This window comes from Oryzias latipes, chromosome 15 (genome assembly GCF_002234675.1).
Source record: "Oryzias latipes chromosome 15, ASM223467v1".
NCBI classification, from domain to species: Eukaryota; Metazoa; Chordata; class Actinopteri; order Beloniformes; family Adrianichthyidae; genus Oryzias; species Oryzias latipes.
Genome location: NC_019873.2, coordinates 14,898,291 through 14,913,569, shown reverse-complemented (window position 1 = coordinate 14,913,569; position 15,279 = coordinate 14,898,291). Strand labels below are relative to the sequence as shown.

The 15,279-nt window shown below is 36.7% G+C and overlaps 1 protein-coding gene across 2 annotated transcripts in view; it reads left to right on the top strand.

Moving 5' to 3' along the window:
• Window positions 1-13,942, top strand: part of LOC101174771 (sodium/calcium exchanger 1) — a 130,166-nt gene extending 116,224 nt beyond the window's left edge. For both annotated transcript variants that reach the window (XM_011484261.3, XM_011484260.3), the window contains exons 9-11: window positions 42-131; window positions 3,438-3,541; window positions 6,618-13,942. In XM_011484261.3, the coding sequence (XP_011482563.1) occupies window positions 42-131; window positions 3,438-3,541; window positions 6,618-6,890 (467 nt within the window). In that variant the 3' untranslated portion in view covers window positions 6,891-13,942. The remainder of the gene's footprint in view (window positions 1-41; window positions 132-3,437; window positions 3,542-6,617) is intronic.
• The last annotated feature ends 1,337 nt before the right edge of the window (window positions 13,943-15,279 follow it).

Below are 15,279 nucleotides of genomic sequence, written 5' to 3'. Positions count from 1 at the left end.
AAGGACCGATGATGGTGATGTTTACTTTGATATGATCACAGGTGACCTGGCCTCTCATTTTGGCTGCACAGTTGGCCTGAAGGACTCTGTCACAGCGGTTGTATTTGTTGCATTAGGAACGTCTGTGCCAGGTGAGCATTTCAGCCTCTGCTGTAACAGTTATCTCTATGTGAAAAAACAAAAAAAGAATCTCAGCTGCTCCTCAATATATTTTATTAAAAAAAGGTCAACAAAACAGAGAATAATATTTAGATTGAAAAAAAATCCTCCAGAAGCTAAAAAAGTTACCTACCTTCTTTTATTTTGTTTTTGGGTTTTTTTATAAGAAAAATGAGTTTTAAACCTCTAGGAAAACACTATGTGGTGCACACCCAACATTCAAAAGAATTTCATCTTGACTGGTGTCATGGTGGTGGTAGTATCATTATCGGGAAATTGGGCAGAATAGGATTTTGTGGATTCTGTGATGAACAAAGGAATAGGTATTAATTCAAATGTGTAAAGGTAATTCAATAATTACCTTTACACATTTGTAGAGTGTCTTTTCTTTCAGGTTTAAAAACGTAGCGCGTCATGTTTGGTGAATCTTAGCGTAAAAAAGCAAATTCTTACGAGGATCTCTGCATTTTCTGGCTATCGTTCTGGTGGCTTTCTATGACATTACTGTTGTCTTCTATTTCTTCAGTCATTTCACTTTTTGACGATCAGTGTGGATTTTAATGGGTAAAACCTCTTTTCTTTGCATGTACGCAAACATCTGCCAAAGACACTTTGTCTTAACATGCTAGATGTATTGGAATAAGACTAAAAAAGAGTCATACATGCTTCTGTGTTCCATTAGCACAAGTCTGTTATGTCAGGCTCAGGTGGTCTTTAACCTCCTTTTTAGAGAGCTTAGGGATAAACAGAACATGCTCCAGTATTTCACACACACATCCACAAAATTGTACACAGACATAAACAATTACATGACTGGCAACAGCTGAATTTAAGGAAAAAAATGCCCAAAATGCTTCTGCTTGGGAAAACACAAAACGTGCGCATGGACAAATACTGCACACAATGGGAAGACCTACCAAATAGGAAGAAAGTGCTTGAGCCTTTCAGAGCTTCTCCGTCTTATTAGCTGAGCCTCCCTGGAAGCGTTCACACACAAACAAGAACACGCTCCCACAAGACAGCCCAGCCCTAGCACTGTCGCATTACAGTTAATAAAACCCATCCTGTGCCGCAGCTCCATTGTGATTAACCTCATTTATCATGGTTAGCCTCTCTAAACGGCTGCACACACACACACAAATATACACACATACATATAGTGTATGAGATATTTGGAAATGAAATAAACAGATGGAGAAAAGAGGAGAAACCTGAGAATTAAAATTACATTTGTAAAGAAGGTTCAATTTAAACATATTTTTAAAAACATCTCTGCCTGAGTTAAGAGTGGCTATGATAATGATAAATATGAAGAGTGGTTTTATTTAGCATTTTTTACATCAGAAGTTAAATCAGCACAATTCTAAATGTTTAACTAGACCAGGATGGGCAACTCCTGGTGTCAAGTCCCGAGACACAGACACAGAAATCTTAACCAGATATCTCATTAAGCCATGCTAAACAGGTAAAGAACGGCACACCAGGTGCCTTTTATTTGCTTGAAGACCTGGCATTCTGACTTATTTGCCACAGTATTGTACTATTGTTAAACACATATTCATGAATCAAGAACATGATTTTCCATGGAAAATTTTGGTACACTTTTTGTGTCTCTGACCACAAAACCCAAAAAATGGTTTCTTGAGGTGGTCTCAGCCTTACTTAATGTATTATCACCTTGCAATTATACAGAAATTTGCTCACATCAGAGATTTGCAACAATACATCCCTGCATTTTAAGTGGCAGAGGGGAACGTTGAAGGACGAGGTCGGGAGAGAAAACAGATTGACAGGAGATTGACGAGAAAAGGGCATGGAGCTCTCGAGGGAGCCTGTCACAGAAGAAGCTGCGCTGGAACCTGTTTGACACAAACACGAAAGCCGCTGCTGAACATGCAGGCGCCCACGCACTCTCCCACTCCATCAGACTCACAGGCTCTCAACCAGTAACTGGAACACAGACACAGGCGCCTTTGCCAGCTGGTGGAAGCATGGCATCAGACTGAACCCAGGTGGCATTAACAAATACACAGACAGCGCGGATGTTGGCTCTTCAAAAACAAACTCACAAAGGCTTACAGGAAAGAAAAAAAACAATCCCAGCTTGGACAAAAGTGCAAAGGGCTCTGCCCATTGGAGAAGCTCCAAAGGGCTGTAGGGTGTGGGAGGGATTTCCTTTAAATTCCAAATAACTTTGTTTCTTTTTTAGTCTACCTGCCAAAATTCAAACACAATGAAATCACCTAAAAAAACAGGACCGATTGCATGTTAAAGGGAGAGAAGAATGCCAACCATTTGTCTACCTGTTTGCGGAAGAGCCTGTTCATATTTGCCATGGTCTTTACTGCATAGATCATAATGAAGAACATCCCAGGAGCAGGTGCTGTTTGGCAATAAAATAACCAGGAGAAATTTGAGAGGGACTGCTTAGAAGAAGGGACTGCTTAGAGGGAGCTGCTTAGAAGTGAGCCCAAGACTAGTTTGTCTGAGCAAACAGGGAATCAATCTCAAAACAATAGTAAACTTTGGATGAAATCCTGGACACACAGCCTCCCACAAAGCAACAACAACAAAAAATGAATGAGGTTTTCAATTTGGGATTCTCTGAAAAATGCTGTTTAACACATAAGTTACATTTTTTTCCTACAGATTTAAGGTTGAAGAAGTTCTGTTTATTTCAATGAAAAAATGTACAATTGTGCTATCTTTAGTTGTTTAGAAATTCAACAAGGTTAGTTGAATAATCCCTCTTGTTCGTCATATTATCACAGCTCAGGCTTGATTCAAATGTGTGTGTTTGTGCCAGTAGACAAAAGGTCACTAATTTACACAATTAATAAAAGCACAGCTTTCTAATTTAATGCTTGACTGTGAAATTGGGTTTATCTGTCATTATCAAATGATAGGGCAGTATAATAAGTCTTTTTTTATCAAATTAGTTTGGATATCTTAACCATTTAGAATTTAAGAGTGTTTTTGTTTATTCAATTTGCACTTTTCTTTCTGTCAGAAAGCAGATGTCAATGTTACTAAACAGAACAGACTGAACTTTAGACCCAAGTCAGCACACAGCTCCACATTTAGGTTTTGTTAGTTAGCTCCCATCTTTTTTTTACTTAAAAGATCATTTTGGTGCATCAGCCTACTTTGAACATCCAAAAAAATATTTGTTGGAAGAAACTGGTGAAACTTAGAAAAGCTTCTTTGTAAGTATTACTTCCTAAAAGCAAGAGCTGATTGCCTAACTATGTTCTTCCTTGCTTTTTGTTTCCAACCAGATACATTTGCCAGTAAGGTAGCTGCCACCCAAGATCAGTATGCCGACGCCTCCATTGGCAATGTGACAGGCTCCAACGCTGTCAATGTTTTCCTGGGCATTGGGGTGAGTCCAGCTTACTTAATTAGTGTTTGAATGACTGACATGTCAGTGGTTCTTGTCATGCTGTAGTAGTAATTATCTCGCACATGCAGCCATGACGGCACCGTTCAGTTGTGCATGAACGACTGTGATTGTTACAGTTAGGTGTTCAAACAGAAAGACAAGGCAGCCTCCATATGTTTTCAGCTTTGGCCTTAGACCTAAAAGGTGAAAAAATAAACATTTCTGGTTATTAGTTGAAATGTAAAAAAAAAAATCAACCTGAGACTAACATGAAAAACTGTTCCTTCTATATTATAAATAAATTACAATTAATTTTAAAGCAAAGTATGATAAAATATACAGTTATATCATCAATGCAGATCATACAAATTAAATAATGAAATTGAGAATGCTCCTCTAAATCGGTGCTACATAAAGCAACAAGCAATACAATGCATATGTGCAAGTATGTATATAAAAATGTATACATTTACAATACAGTTACTTAACAGTCTGCAAAGTCTGCAAAATAACTAAAAACATAAAATAATATATGTTTTAATATTATATTATTAAAAAAAAAAAAAAAAAAACGCTAATTTAATGTGCAAGTATTACTGCGGTGTGTCGTTTATTGCACTTAAGGGCAGCTGATGCGATTACTGTTTAAATATATTTCTGGTGTGTTTTTTTGTGTGAGCTCCAGCCAGAGGGCAGCAGCTTGAACATGTGTTGTCAGGGATTTGTGTAGCCCTTCAAAATGCTGTTGAGACAGTGAAGACTGTAGAGCTCTATCAGGGAGGGCCAGTGCCTTTCTGAGAGTTGTGAACATCCCTCTGTAGTGCCTTCTCATGTGCTGTGGTGCAGCTTGATAGCCATGAGGAGAAACAGTATGCAAACATGCTCTTAAGAAGGGAGTCAGCAGCTCTCTTTAGCTTAATTGTACCAAGGATCCTCAAAAAGGGAAGATGCTTTTGGGCCAGCTTCACAGCATTTGAGGAGCTGGAGTTCCACTGTAGGTTTACATCTGTATAGACTCATAAGAATTAAAAAGTTAGCAGCCTTCTCTTCCTGAAGGCCATGATCTTTTCCTTTTGTCTTAGAAGTGTCAAAAACCCGGTTATTTTTAACACACTACCCCATCGGCCCCACTGGTCTATCTGGAAGTATTTTTTTGAAGGTGGAGCTGAAGTTAACAAATAGCAGCTCAGCATGTCGTCTATCTGACATCCATCTCCTTTTTGGATCTGTTGGTTCTGGCTTTAAATTGAAGTGTGGAAGAGAGGCAAGATAGAACTTCGGACCCGTTTCTCAAACCACATACCGTATTTTTCACACTTAGAAGCCTTTTTTTTAATGACAGTGCGTTCATTGTGGTTGTGCTTATTTATTCCAAAGTGATTTTAAGAAGTACATGGTGCTCTGTCAAAATGGCTTTTTTTTTTTTCACAACAAGGTTAGGGACCTATTGGCACCTGTGTTGAAGTGGTGCAAATCTCTCAAATCTTGCTCCTGACTTTTTCTTTCACTGCTCTATTCTGATATATGAAAAATAAAATTAATTATTTATTTCTCCTTTGTGATCAATGTTTAAATTATTGACAGGGTTGTGAGTTAAAAAAGGCACTGTCTATACGTCACTACCAAATCTGAGTCCCTGATTGGTCAAACTTTCATGCCTGTTCACTGGGCTAGCGTTTTGTGTGTAGAGCCTGAAAATGTTAATAGAAACTTGCTTAGAGACAACAGAACATGTGAGTTTTGAACACAGTTGCCCAAAGCGCATTCATGCATGTTTACATAGTGGTCGCTTGATGTGCATTGCAGAGAGTGGTGTGAACGTAGCTTTATAGTTTGATGTGCTTATGACATAAGTACAAAAATAGACCATTCATTGACAGTGCACCTTATAACATAGAGCATCCTATAGTGCAGAAAATATGGTATTTATGAATTATTATTGCTATCATCAGCGCCACTGTTGGTGGTCTTTTCTAGCAGAGAAACAACTGTTGACTTAAGGTGTGGTGGAACAAAGAACAGTACAGCGATGCGTTAAAGATCTGTGAAATGTCTGTCTATAGGGTTCACTGCTGTCAGTTTAGAATACAGCCTCACGGCTCCATGAATGTAACAATGTTACACATAAGTTGCAAGTCTGTACTGTCTTAGATAATGTAGTACATGCCACACCCTTTGCACACTGCACACGTCTACTATTAATACATTCTTCAGTGTCACATCGGAAAAATTCGGTATTGCAATATTCAGCATTAACACAAAAACTAGGAAGTAAAGCAAAAGTAATGATATAACTAGCTCAACAATCTCAAACGATGTTTAATTCCAGCTTTCAAGAGCTTGAAAGACAATTCAAAAATGGGTAAATATCAACTGTAGTTAATCAGCATTAAAAACACTGAAAGTTAGGTGAATTTATGTGTTATGGTCTGTTAAAAGTTTAGATCTCAGACTGGGTAAAATGAAGGTAAAACTTTTAAAGAACAATGCATACGTTCATGGGATAAGGCCTTACCTTGGTTGGTTAGGTGAGAGACTACCTCCCAGGAAACTAGGGTTTGATTCCCGGATGAACAATGGCAATTACCATATCAATGGTAAGCAATTAACATCATCCAGTGAGGGCCTTTGGGCAAGACCCTTAACGCTACTGCCTACCAGCATGAATGTGCATGAATGCTCCCACTGATGGTCAGAGGAACCGTAGGCGCGAACTGCCAGCCACGCCTCTACCATCACCAAGAATGAAAAAAGGGTGAATGAAAAATGGACACATTGTAAGCGCTTTGAGAGTCTGGAAAAGCGCAGATAAATCAAATAATAATGTATGAAAATCCATTATTATCATTACCTATTTCTGAAAAAAAAAGAATATATGTATTTTTTAAATGGGATAATATGTTGTAAAACTTAAGTCATTTTGAGCTCTAAATGTTTTTACAAACTGACTCTAATATTTCAATTATAAATGTTTTTTTCTTGTATGTGTTTCTCTTTTTATCAAACTTAATTGCCATGTGACAGGAGGTGTCTTTATTTTTTTCTCATGAATATTTAATCTGTTTCTGATCAACAGGTGGCATGGTCCATCGCTGCTATCTATCATCAGAGTAAAGGGGATGAGTTCAGAGTAGATCCTGGCACGCTTGCTTTTTCCGTCACACTCTTCACCATATTTGCCTTTATCTGTGTTGCTACTCTGATGTACCGACGGCGACCAGAGATCGGTGGAGAGCTGGGTGGGCCCCGGACTGCGAAGATCCTGACCACCATGCTGTTCATCAGCCTGTGGCTCCTCTACATTCTCTTCTCCTCACTGGAGGCCTACTGCCACATCCAAGGTTTTTAAGGTGTTGTTGATGAAGGGTAAAGAATGATGGGGAAGCGAGACGGTGAGACAATAGAAGCCATGCGGCAGATTTTGAAATTTAAGGCTGTCTCATTGATCTGTTCAATCCCTACCTGTTTGCAACAAATCGAATGACAAGTGAATGGACGGATGTACAGATGAACGACTTGAAGATGCACTAAAGCAATGAAAACACAATGGAAGAAAATAAGGATGCATGGAAAGACGACAATAAGCAGAAGAAGCATAGCACCTGGAGAACTCTCAAGAAATCGAGATTTATTGGAAAAGGGATTACAAATAAATGTGTTTTTTTGCCTAACTCAACCAATCTATACCTATCTAGTTGATCTAACCCCAACCAATGATTAAAAAATATAGATGACACTGAATAAAAAATATGTCATAAGTGGTTCAAGGAAATCAAATATCCAAATGACAGGAAGTCCATAAGACACTATCAGAGCTCTGGGACAGTTTCTGTGTCAAGTGACTAAAACGTCAGTGTGTATGTGCATGGTTAGAAAACACTGACAATGCAATCAGAAAAAAATGGGAGTCATTGCCATAACTGTATAACGACAACAAACGGTGTGCGTGCTGGTATATGATGGTTCGTTTCTGTGCTTGTGTGCTGTGGGAAGATGGTCAAGTACTGTGAAAAAAAATATATATATATGCCTCTTGTTTTTACTGTCACAGCGTAAAACTAAATGTTTTCGTATTCAAGGTATTCTTAACTCTTGCTCTCCCAGATTGTAGAAACGTCAGGTTGGACTCTATTTCTGGGAAGAGAGATAAAGTGAAGTGAAAAGTCCATTGAGGTTAAATTAATTTGTAAATAAGAGGTAAGTGTACAATATAGCTCATCAGAATTCCTCCTGAATGTCTTGGTTACGCCATGCTCTTCTGAACGGGACCTCGTTCTGTTGCTTTAAACTGTAGATGTAAATGATTTTCAACTTCTTATTTAAACGTATAAGGGGATAGTGTGCTCTTACCTTTAATGTGGCCATTAATCTGGCCACTTTACCGTTCAAAACTGTTAGAACAACTCAATTCATTGCATTAACATCCAGATGAATACCATGTTTAGTTTTTAGTTGTTTTTTTTTTTTTTTTTTACATAAAAGTGCATTATCATTTGGGGAAAAAAAAATTTTTCCCCTGCCAGTAACTGATTTGGACACATCTTGGTTCACCTATTAGCTTAAAAAATTAAATGGTGTCTCTTGACATCTTCTGCTGGCTGGTCTGTGGATCAACATCCTTAAGGGCTTTGTCAAAGAAACAACCATGAACTCCTGACTCTGAAAATTGCTTTTCAATTACCAGAATGAGTCATTAAGAAGCATCTTAACAGGGTTTTGAAATGCTAAAGCCAGGACCTTAATCTAAGTTTTCTGACTCTTTGCAATCGCATTAAAAACTACATAAACCTAACAGTGATATTAATTATAGTGCAAGACCAATTATCTAAAAGGAAATAAATATTGATGAAAATATAGCTTGCTATTCCTATTTTTCCAATCAGTTCTGTTTTTAACCTCCCCTGGAGGGAGCCTTTGTTTCAGTTTATTACAAAAATCTAGCCACAGATTTTCAATCCATTGTAACGCATATTTGTTTACTTTTGTTGTAGTTGGATTGGAAGATTTTTAAATTATAGAAATCTTTTTTTTTCTTTTGTCAAACCTTAGAGACCACTCATCTGTATTAAAAAACATTTATAGGTAGGAAATATGTGTTTTTTTAAATTCATCAGCTAATATTTATTCATAAAATAAAAGCCATTAGAGAAACTGTTGTACAGTATTTCTGTTGAAGATAAAGACTGTATTGGAACAAAAAAAGGTTATTTGATCTTAAAAAATACAACCATCCTCTGCTCAGTTAAATTACAGAGGTATGGAGAGAAAAGCATATCACAGGAGGTTTCAGAAATTCAGAAAGCTTGTGTATTTGGGTTGCTGCTGGAATCCATAAAAAGCCGTTTTTCAAAAGTGAGTTCATGAAACAGTCATGTCCTTAAACATGGATAATTTGGCAGCTCCAAAAAGGCAGTCAAATGTGTAATATGAACAGATCAAAAGTGCTCTGTTCTAAACAAAATGAAGGGATTTTTGAATGAACCCAGTGGAAGTAAAAGGTCATCTTTGGTGTCAGAAAGTGGCAGTATTAATCACTGATGTGACTTCAGCTGGGATTTAAAATTATGAATAAGGTTAAATAAAACTTCTATCAGAAGTTCTGTTGGGAACCGTTTGACAAAATTCCTCAGAAAAAAGATTGTGTGGGATGGATATTGGCGTAGTGAGTTGATGCTCTTTAGCTGTGACACTGTGATCTATTCTAGGGGCAACCTGTTAAAATACTGGAACATCCACTGTCTATTTGATACAGGGCCAAATAAGGTTGTGCCGTAAATTCCTTTCAAACTACGAAGATATTTTAATTCAACACCCAATCATGACTTACTTTGGAGCTTGAATTTTCCCTCTCAGTGTGTGCGTGGTGCAAAGAAAAACTGACAGCAGTTGCTGCCATTTACAAGAAATCTGGCACTGAAAAGGTCAGTAGAGGTTGTAAAATCACTCTGTGAGCTGTCTCTGTGCACAGCTGTAATACTCATAGGCTTCTGAAAAAACCCATCCGCTAGAACACCAAGTTTTTCAGTAAGATTTTGTTGAGATTTCCCTTTCAAAACACAAGACTGACGAACTTACATTCATATGCAGGAAAAGAAGAGCCTAAATAAAAGATAAAAACCTTAAAGCCTGTTTTAACTGTGAGAAAAGTCTAGACTTGAGACTGTTAACTATTTTATTTGCTGAACTTAAAACACAGAGATCTCAGTGTACACTAACTTGCTATGTTGACATTTTACAACACAACAGTATGCAATTAATTTGGATACAAATTCCCTGCTGATGCTTTTTCTTTTAACCAATGTACAATATACATAATGTCATCTGTAAAGCAGGTTGTCTAATCTAGAGATAATCCATTGTTGATTTTTCTGTACTGTTGTCATAGACAGCTTTCAACCAAGAGTAAAGATAGACTCTGGATTAGATTGGATTGAATCGGATTGTTTATCTGGCGGAAATATAAAAATGGAATGGGATCTGATTAATCTAGGTTTAAGGTCATAGACTTTAATAAAGGAATAATTAAACTAAATTAGATAAAACAATGTGTACCAAAAACATGGGTCACAACAGCTAAAGTTCATTGTTTCAGCAGACATTTAACTGGTGTGACACAAATGCTCAAATATTTTGCCAGCTTTAAAAGGAAAAATTAGGAAACAGATTCTGCGTTCACTGCATTTTTTCGACTCACCAATGGACGACGCTTTACAGAAAAGTAGCTGTTCTACAAAGTGCAGTTTACCCCTCTTTTGCCAAAGGGAAATCTTTGTACCAACATTTGTGAACCCTTTTTTTTTTTTTTTATAAAATTCTGAAAACTATAAATATTCATATGTCAAAAACAATATGTCATGTGTTTAAAAAATAGAAAAAGCCTTGATGCTATTTACTCTTGAGTCAAATACAAACTGTATGTCCTTCTCTTCATTGGCATGAAGTTGAAAACTCTTGCACTGTAAAAACAAGAAAGCTAATCCTTGCTTGTGCAAAAAAAAGTTTTATGAAAGTAGTGCGCATACCTTTTTTAAATAAATTCAACAGTGAATAAATTATCTTATATATTGCTAAATTTGGTTAGATTTGCTTAAACTGTGCATACAACAAGATATGGATTATTTTAAAATGGGATTATGTGGTTGCAGTAATATAATTTTCAAAGGTACCATAGCGTTTTTGCTACACCTGACTTTAAATCAGTGTACCCCATGTATCTACTTTGATTATCTTGATCATACATAAGGCTAATTGCAGAACAATAATGGCTGAGGTGGTGCATTTCATTTATTGATGAATTGGGACGTTAAAATGATGTCACTCTAAATTAAATGGGCTCCCTGAGAAGACAAGAGCTTGTTAAAAAGAAGGTATTTAATTTTGCCATGACCACTTCAACAGATTATTTGGCAAAACATTCAGCAACAGTGCATGCTGTATTTTAATAAAAACAGCAGAATACAACTTTTATTGATCAAAAAGGGATAATTACTGTGTATATGTTTAACTTAACTTAAGTATATTAAGCACTGTTATAAATCGTAGAAAAATACTAAAATATGCTGTTTTGTTTTTTTTATTTGTTGATCTATATAGTAGCCATATTGATTTTCTATATCAAAATGGTGGTCTCTCTTTAACTTTTTGTAATAGAAATCTGAATTCAGACAGCTTTTCTGCATAGATTTCTAGCCTAGAATTAGGCAAATCTGACTTGCAAGAAAAAGTGCTATGCATGACAACACAATATAGCATGCTAATGCGCTAACCACCTGTTCTTGCTTAACCCCTCATGATTGTAAATACCAACTTGGCTCCTTCGTTAGCCAAATTGGGCCATTGAAAAAAAACATACTGACACTTGAATTTAGCTTCCTGCCTTGGCTGTGACATTTGAGCGCTGAGGTTTAAAATAAAGCTCATAGTAGAGCATAGCATGCTGCTGTTTGGCAAGTCTAGGTACGGGTAGATGGACTTTTTTTTCACGTAAGGTAAGTTACTGTGCTGGTGTAGGGAAGATGTTTTTGTTTTGTTTTTGAAGTGTTGCAACTTTCAACCTCTTAAGACATCATTTTGATGCAGCATAAACAGAGCCAGGTTATGTGGAAGGTGGATTGTGTTTGATGCTTGAATTGTGGTTGCTATGGTCACAAAGACGAAACTAATAAGAAAAAAGAAAAAAACAATTAAAAAACAAGTTTGGAGCTCCCGTTTCCATGCCTGTTTGAAAACCAACAAGTCAACCTGTGCTATGAAGTAAAGACGCGCCACAAGGTTACCCAGTCCACCGCTGCCCATAACCACAAAGTACACAAACAAGCTGTCGATGGCATTAGTTTGTTTTTTTGGTTTTGTTTATCTTTTTGTTTGTTATGTTTGTTCTTTATCTTCAGTAGGTTTTGAAATGAATGAGAAGACATTGCACTGGTTTTCACTGTTTTTTAAAAAGGCTACAATGTTAACGAAAATAAAATTGACAAACTTCTTTTTTAGGACAGACGTTCCTAGAGAAAAGCGATAATAATCCAGTGCCGTCAAGTCAGTTCTGATTTTTAAAGGATGTTGCTTCCAATGTAAAGGCTTTTGAAAAGTCTCTGTCTCCCTTATTATCTGTGTGTATATCCAACTGAGGTATAAATAACTGAAACACAAGCAATTAAAGTAGAAAAATGTAAGGACAATCCCTGCCCCAACCAGCCTACTAGAAACCAAACAAAAATGTCCTGGACCGAAAGAGATCTTTACAAATCTCAAAGGAACACCTTACAAGAATCCTGTAAAAAGAGATGAGAGAAGATGGTAAACGAAGATCCTAGAAGGACAAATATTAAAAAAAAAAATTACAGCCATAAATTGATTTCTTGGTCAGTGAGATTAAATGTACTCCTCCTGCTGCCCAGCATGTCTGTTGTTATGGTGTCTTTTGTGTCCCTTTGTCTTTCATCTTCCTTTTTTCCCCTGTCTGTCTGTCTGTCTGTCTCTTCTGCTGCCATAGTAAATAGGCAGTAGTTGTTTTTCTTTTCCCCCCAAAGCAGTTTTTAACCCATCTTTCCCAATGCCACATTTTCCACATTTTGGAATGTCAATGTGCTACTTGTTGACACTGTGCATGAATGATAACAAGTCTGTATATAGTTATAGAGAATCGTATCCCATTCCCATGGTGTTGACAAAACAAAAACAAACAAAAAAAAAGAATGTTGTACAGATTTGGGTTTTCCGTTTTCTTCTGTTTCAGTTTTCCGTTGCATTTTGAGTGTAAATCTTACCAAAAGACTTTGTTTTTCAATCTAAGCAAAGTGACAAAACGTTCTGTTTTGAGTAATTGCTCATCAATATTGTTTTTTTTTTCCTTTTGTTGAAAAGGCAATATCTGCTGTTATTGAATGAAGGATGAGATCTTTAAAGAGTTGTGTATCTAAAACAAATAATCTATAATGTATGGGAGTTGCATGGGGTAATTGTACAAAATAAAAAAGACACTGCTTGCTACTACTTCTTATACGTGGCTGTTTTCTCAAACAGAGGTTGAGGAATATGTACATCTAAAGGTTATTTTGTCATTAAATAAATAATAATATTGTGTATATACTGTACAGTATTAACAGTGAGGTGGACCACATAGCCATCATGCTAACTATAGAGAAATTATTCTACATATTTATTTAAACTAAAAATGAACCCTCACTACACTCAAGAATGACATATATTGCCTTTTTGGAGAAGTTTTAAACATGTCTCTATTGATCTGCCTTGCTTGTCTTTTTTGTGAACTTTTTTCCTCTGACTTCTTTGTTAATTTTTACAATTCTCTTGAAATTAGGTTTTTAAGAAGTTTTATCTGCTTTTTTTTTTTTTTTTTAACTAATTGAATTGTAAAATTCATGCCCACAGTACCTATAACGACCTGCTTTCTGTCATGGAGATCTGGTTACAAGCAGTTTTTCTGCATGTGTCGTCATCTGTCTTACTCTCCAAATAGATCATTTATTTATATTTATGTCACCATCTGTCTCATTTGAAACCGTCTCTTATTTTTCTCTGACAAATCCTCTCTGTTCATCCTTGTGTTTTGTAATCCTCCCTTCCTGCAGGACATCTTACTTAAATTCCACTTTTATTGTTTTGACTCTTATACTTTTCACATGTGGTTTAATCTTTTTTTATGTACAATAGTCACAGCAGATATGTTTGTATTAATGTCTGTTATTAGGTTTTTTTGTTGTTGCTGTTTGTCTTCTCAATTTACGTGTGCTCAGTTTTCTTTTAACAATAATTTTTGTTGAACACAAACTGATAGGCAGAAAGTTAAACGTGTGTCGCCATTAACTGTGACTGCTCGCCATGAAACATGGTACTTCTCATGAAATCATTCAAATAAAGTTTGGGATACCCTGTTTGAGATTCTGTGTCTCCGTGTCCTCTTTGCTTGTGTGGTTCAGATATTGCTGGGATTAGTGTTCATCTTGGTACATTTGGACTGGAAACCATCTGTAGATTTGCCCACCTCTAATTTTGAATAAGGATAAATCAAAACCTACATGGGGTGGAGTGTTTCCACCGGATCTGAGTGAAGGTTTTTTAAGTCCCCCTGACCCATTTTGATTGTGCAGTGAAAGCAAAATTAAAGTTTACCTCCCCGTCTGGTTTGGCTTCGTTTCACATTCTGCATTGTTAGTTGCATACCAAAGTCTAAAGTGAACAACAACGCCTAGAATTTGTAGTTCCAACAGGTGTGTGTTTGACAAGGGTATTACCTAAAATAATATCTGACCAGAAAAGGAAGAAAAAATGAGCTTGTACTCGCAAGATCCTGCTAAAAAATTCATCTGCACCTCCTTACTACACCCCATTACCATCAAGACTTGTTTCATATTTTTTCTTAATGCACTTTTTTTAGATAACCATTGTGAAGTGCTTGTTATTCTACAGACATTGCAGTTTACATTATGCATTCCTCTTAGTTTGTGCCTACTTCAACCCTGAATGACCAAGTTTCACTTGTGTGAAACACACAAAGCCCAAGCACTTGTCAAACAACATGTACAGTACTTGTTTTTCACAATAATAAAATACTTCTTTTTTTTTTACATGGTACACTAATTTATTTGGACTGATAAAATTTTGAAACATTTTAGAACAACAGACTGGAATTCTATATAGAAAAGTACATTTTTTTTCTTCTTGTTATGAATCTGAATTTATAGTTTTAGTTACCACAGCATAGCAGCAAAACAGGCCCAAACCATGATAATTCTATCCCAATATTTGACTGTGTTGTGTTCTTTTTGTCTGATATCTTCAGTGCAGACAGTAAGAGATGGTGTATTCCAGGTGCTGCTTAGGACAACCTCAAGTGTGTAGCTTGAGAATTCTTAGGTGCCAACCCACACAGGTCTTTCAGAGTCCCAAGTGTGCTTGCGCAAAACCTATGGCAGTGGTCCTGTGACCAAACTAAATGCACTGGCCCACTGCTCCTGACCAGGACTGGTATGGAGTGGAGTAGTGCTACTGGGCCAAAGTGTTGACACAGAAAACTGCTGGGTTACCATTAATTCTCCTCTGCAACAGCTCTGTCCATGCATTAAATAGGCAGGACTTTCTTGGCTCACCTTGAGTTGATACGTCTGTTGGTTTCATTTGGCCTCTTCCTTAGCAGGCTGACCAAGGCACATAGATACCATCACACTGGTAAAAAGCTTACAACCACTTTTTGATGCAATAACATGTTGTTTTAAGGA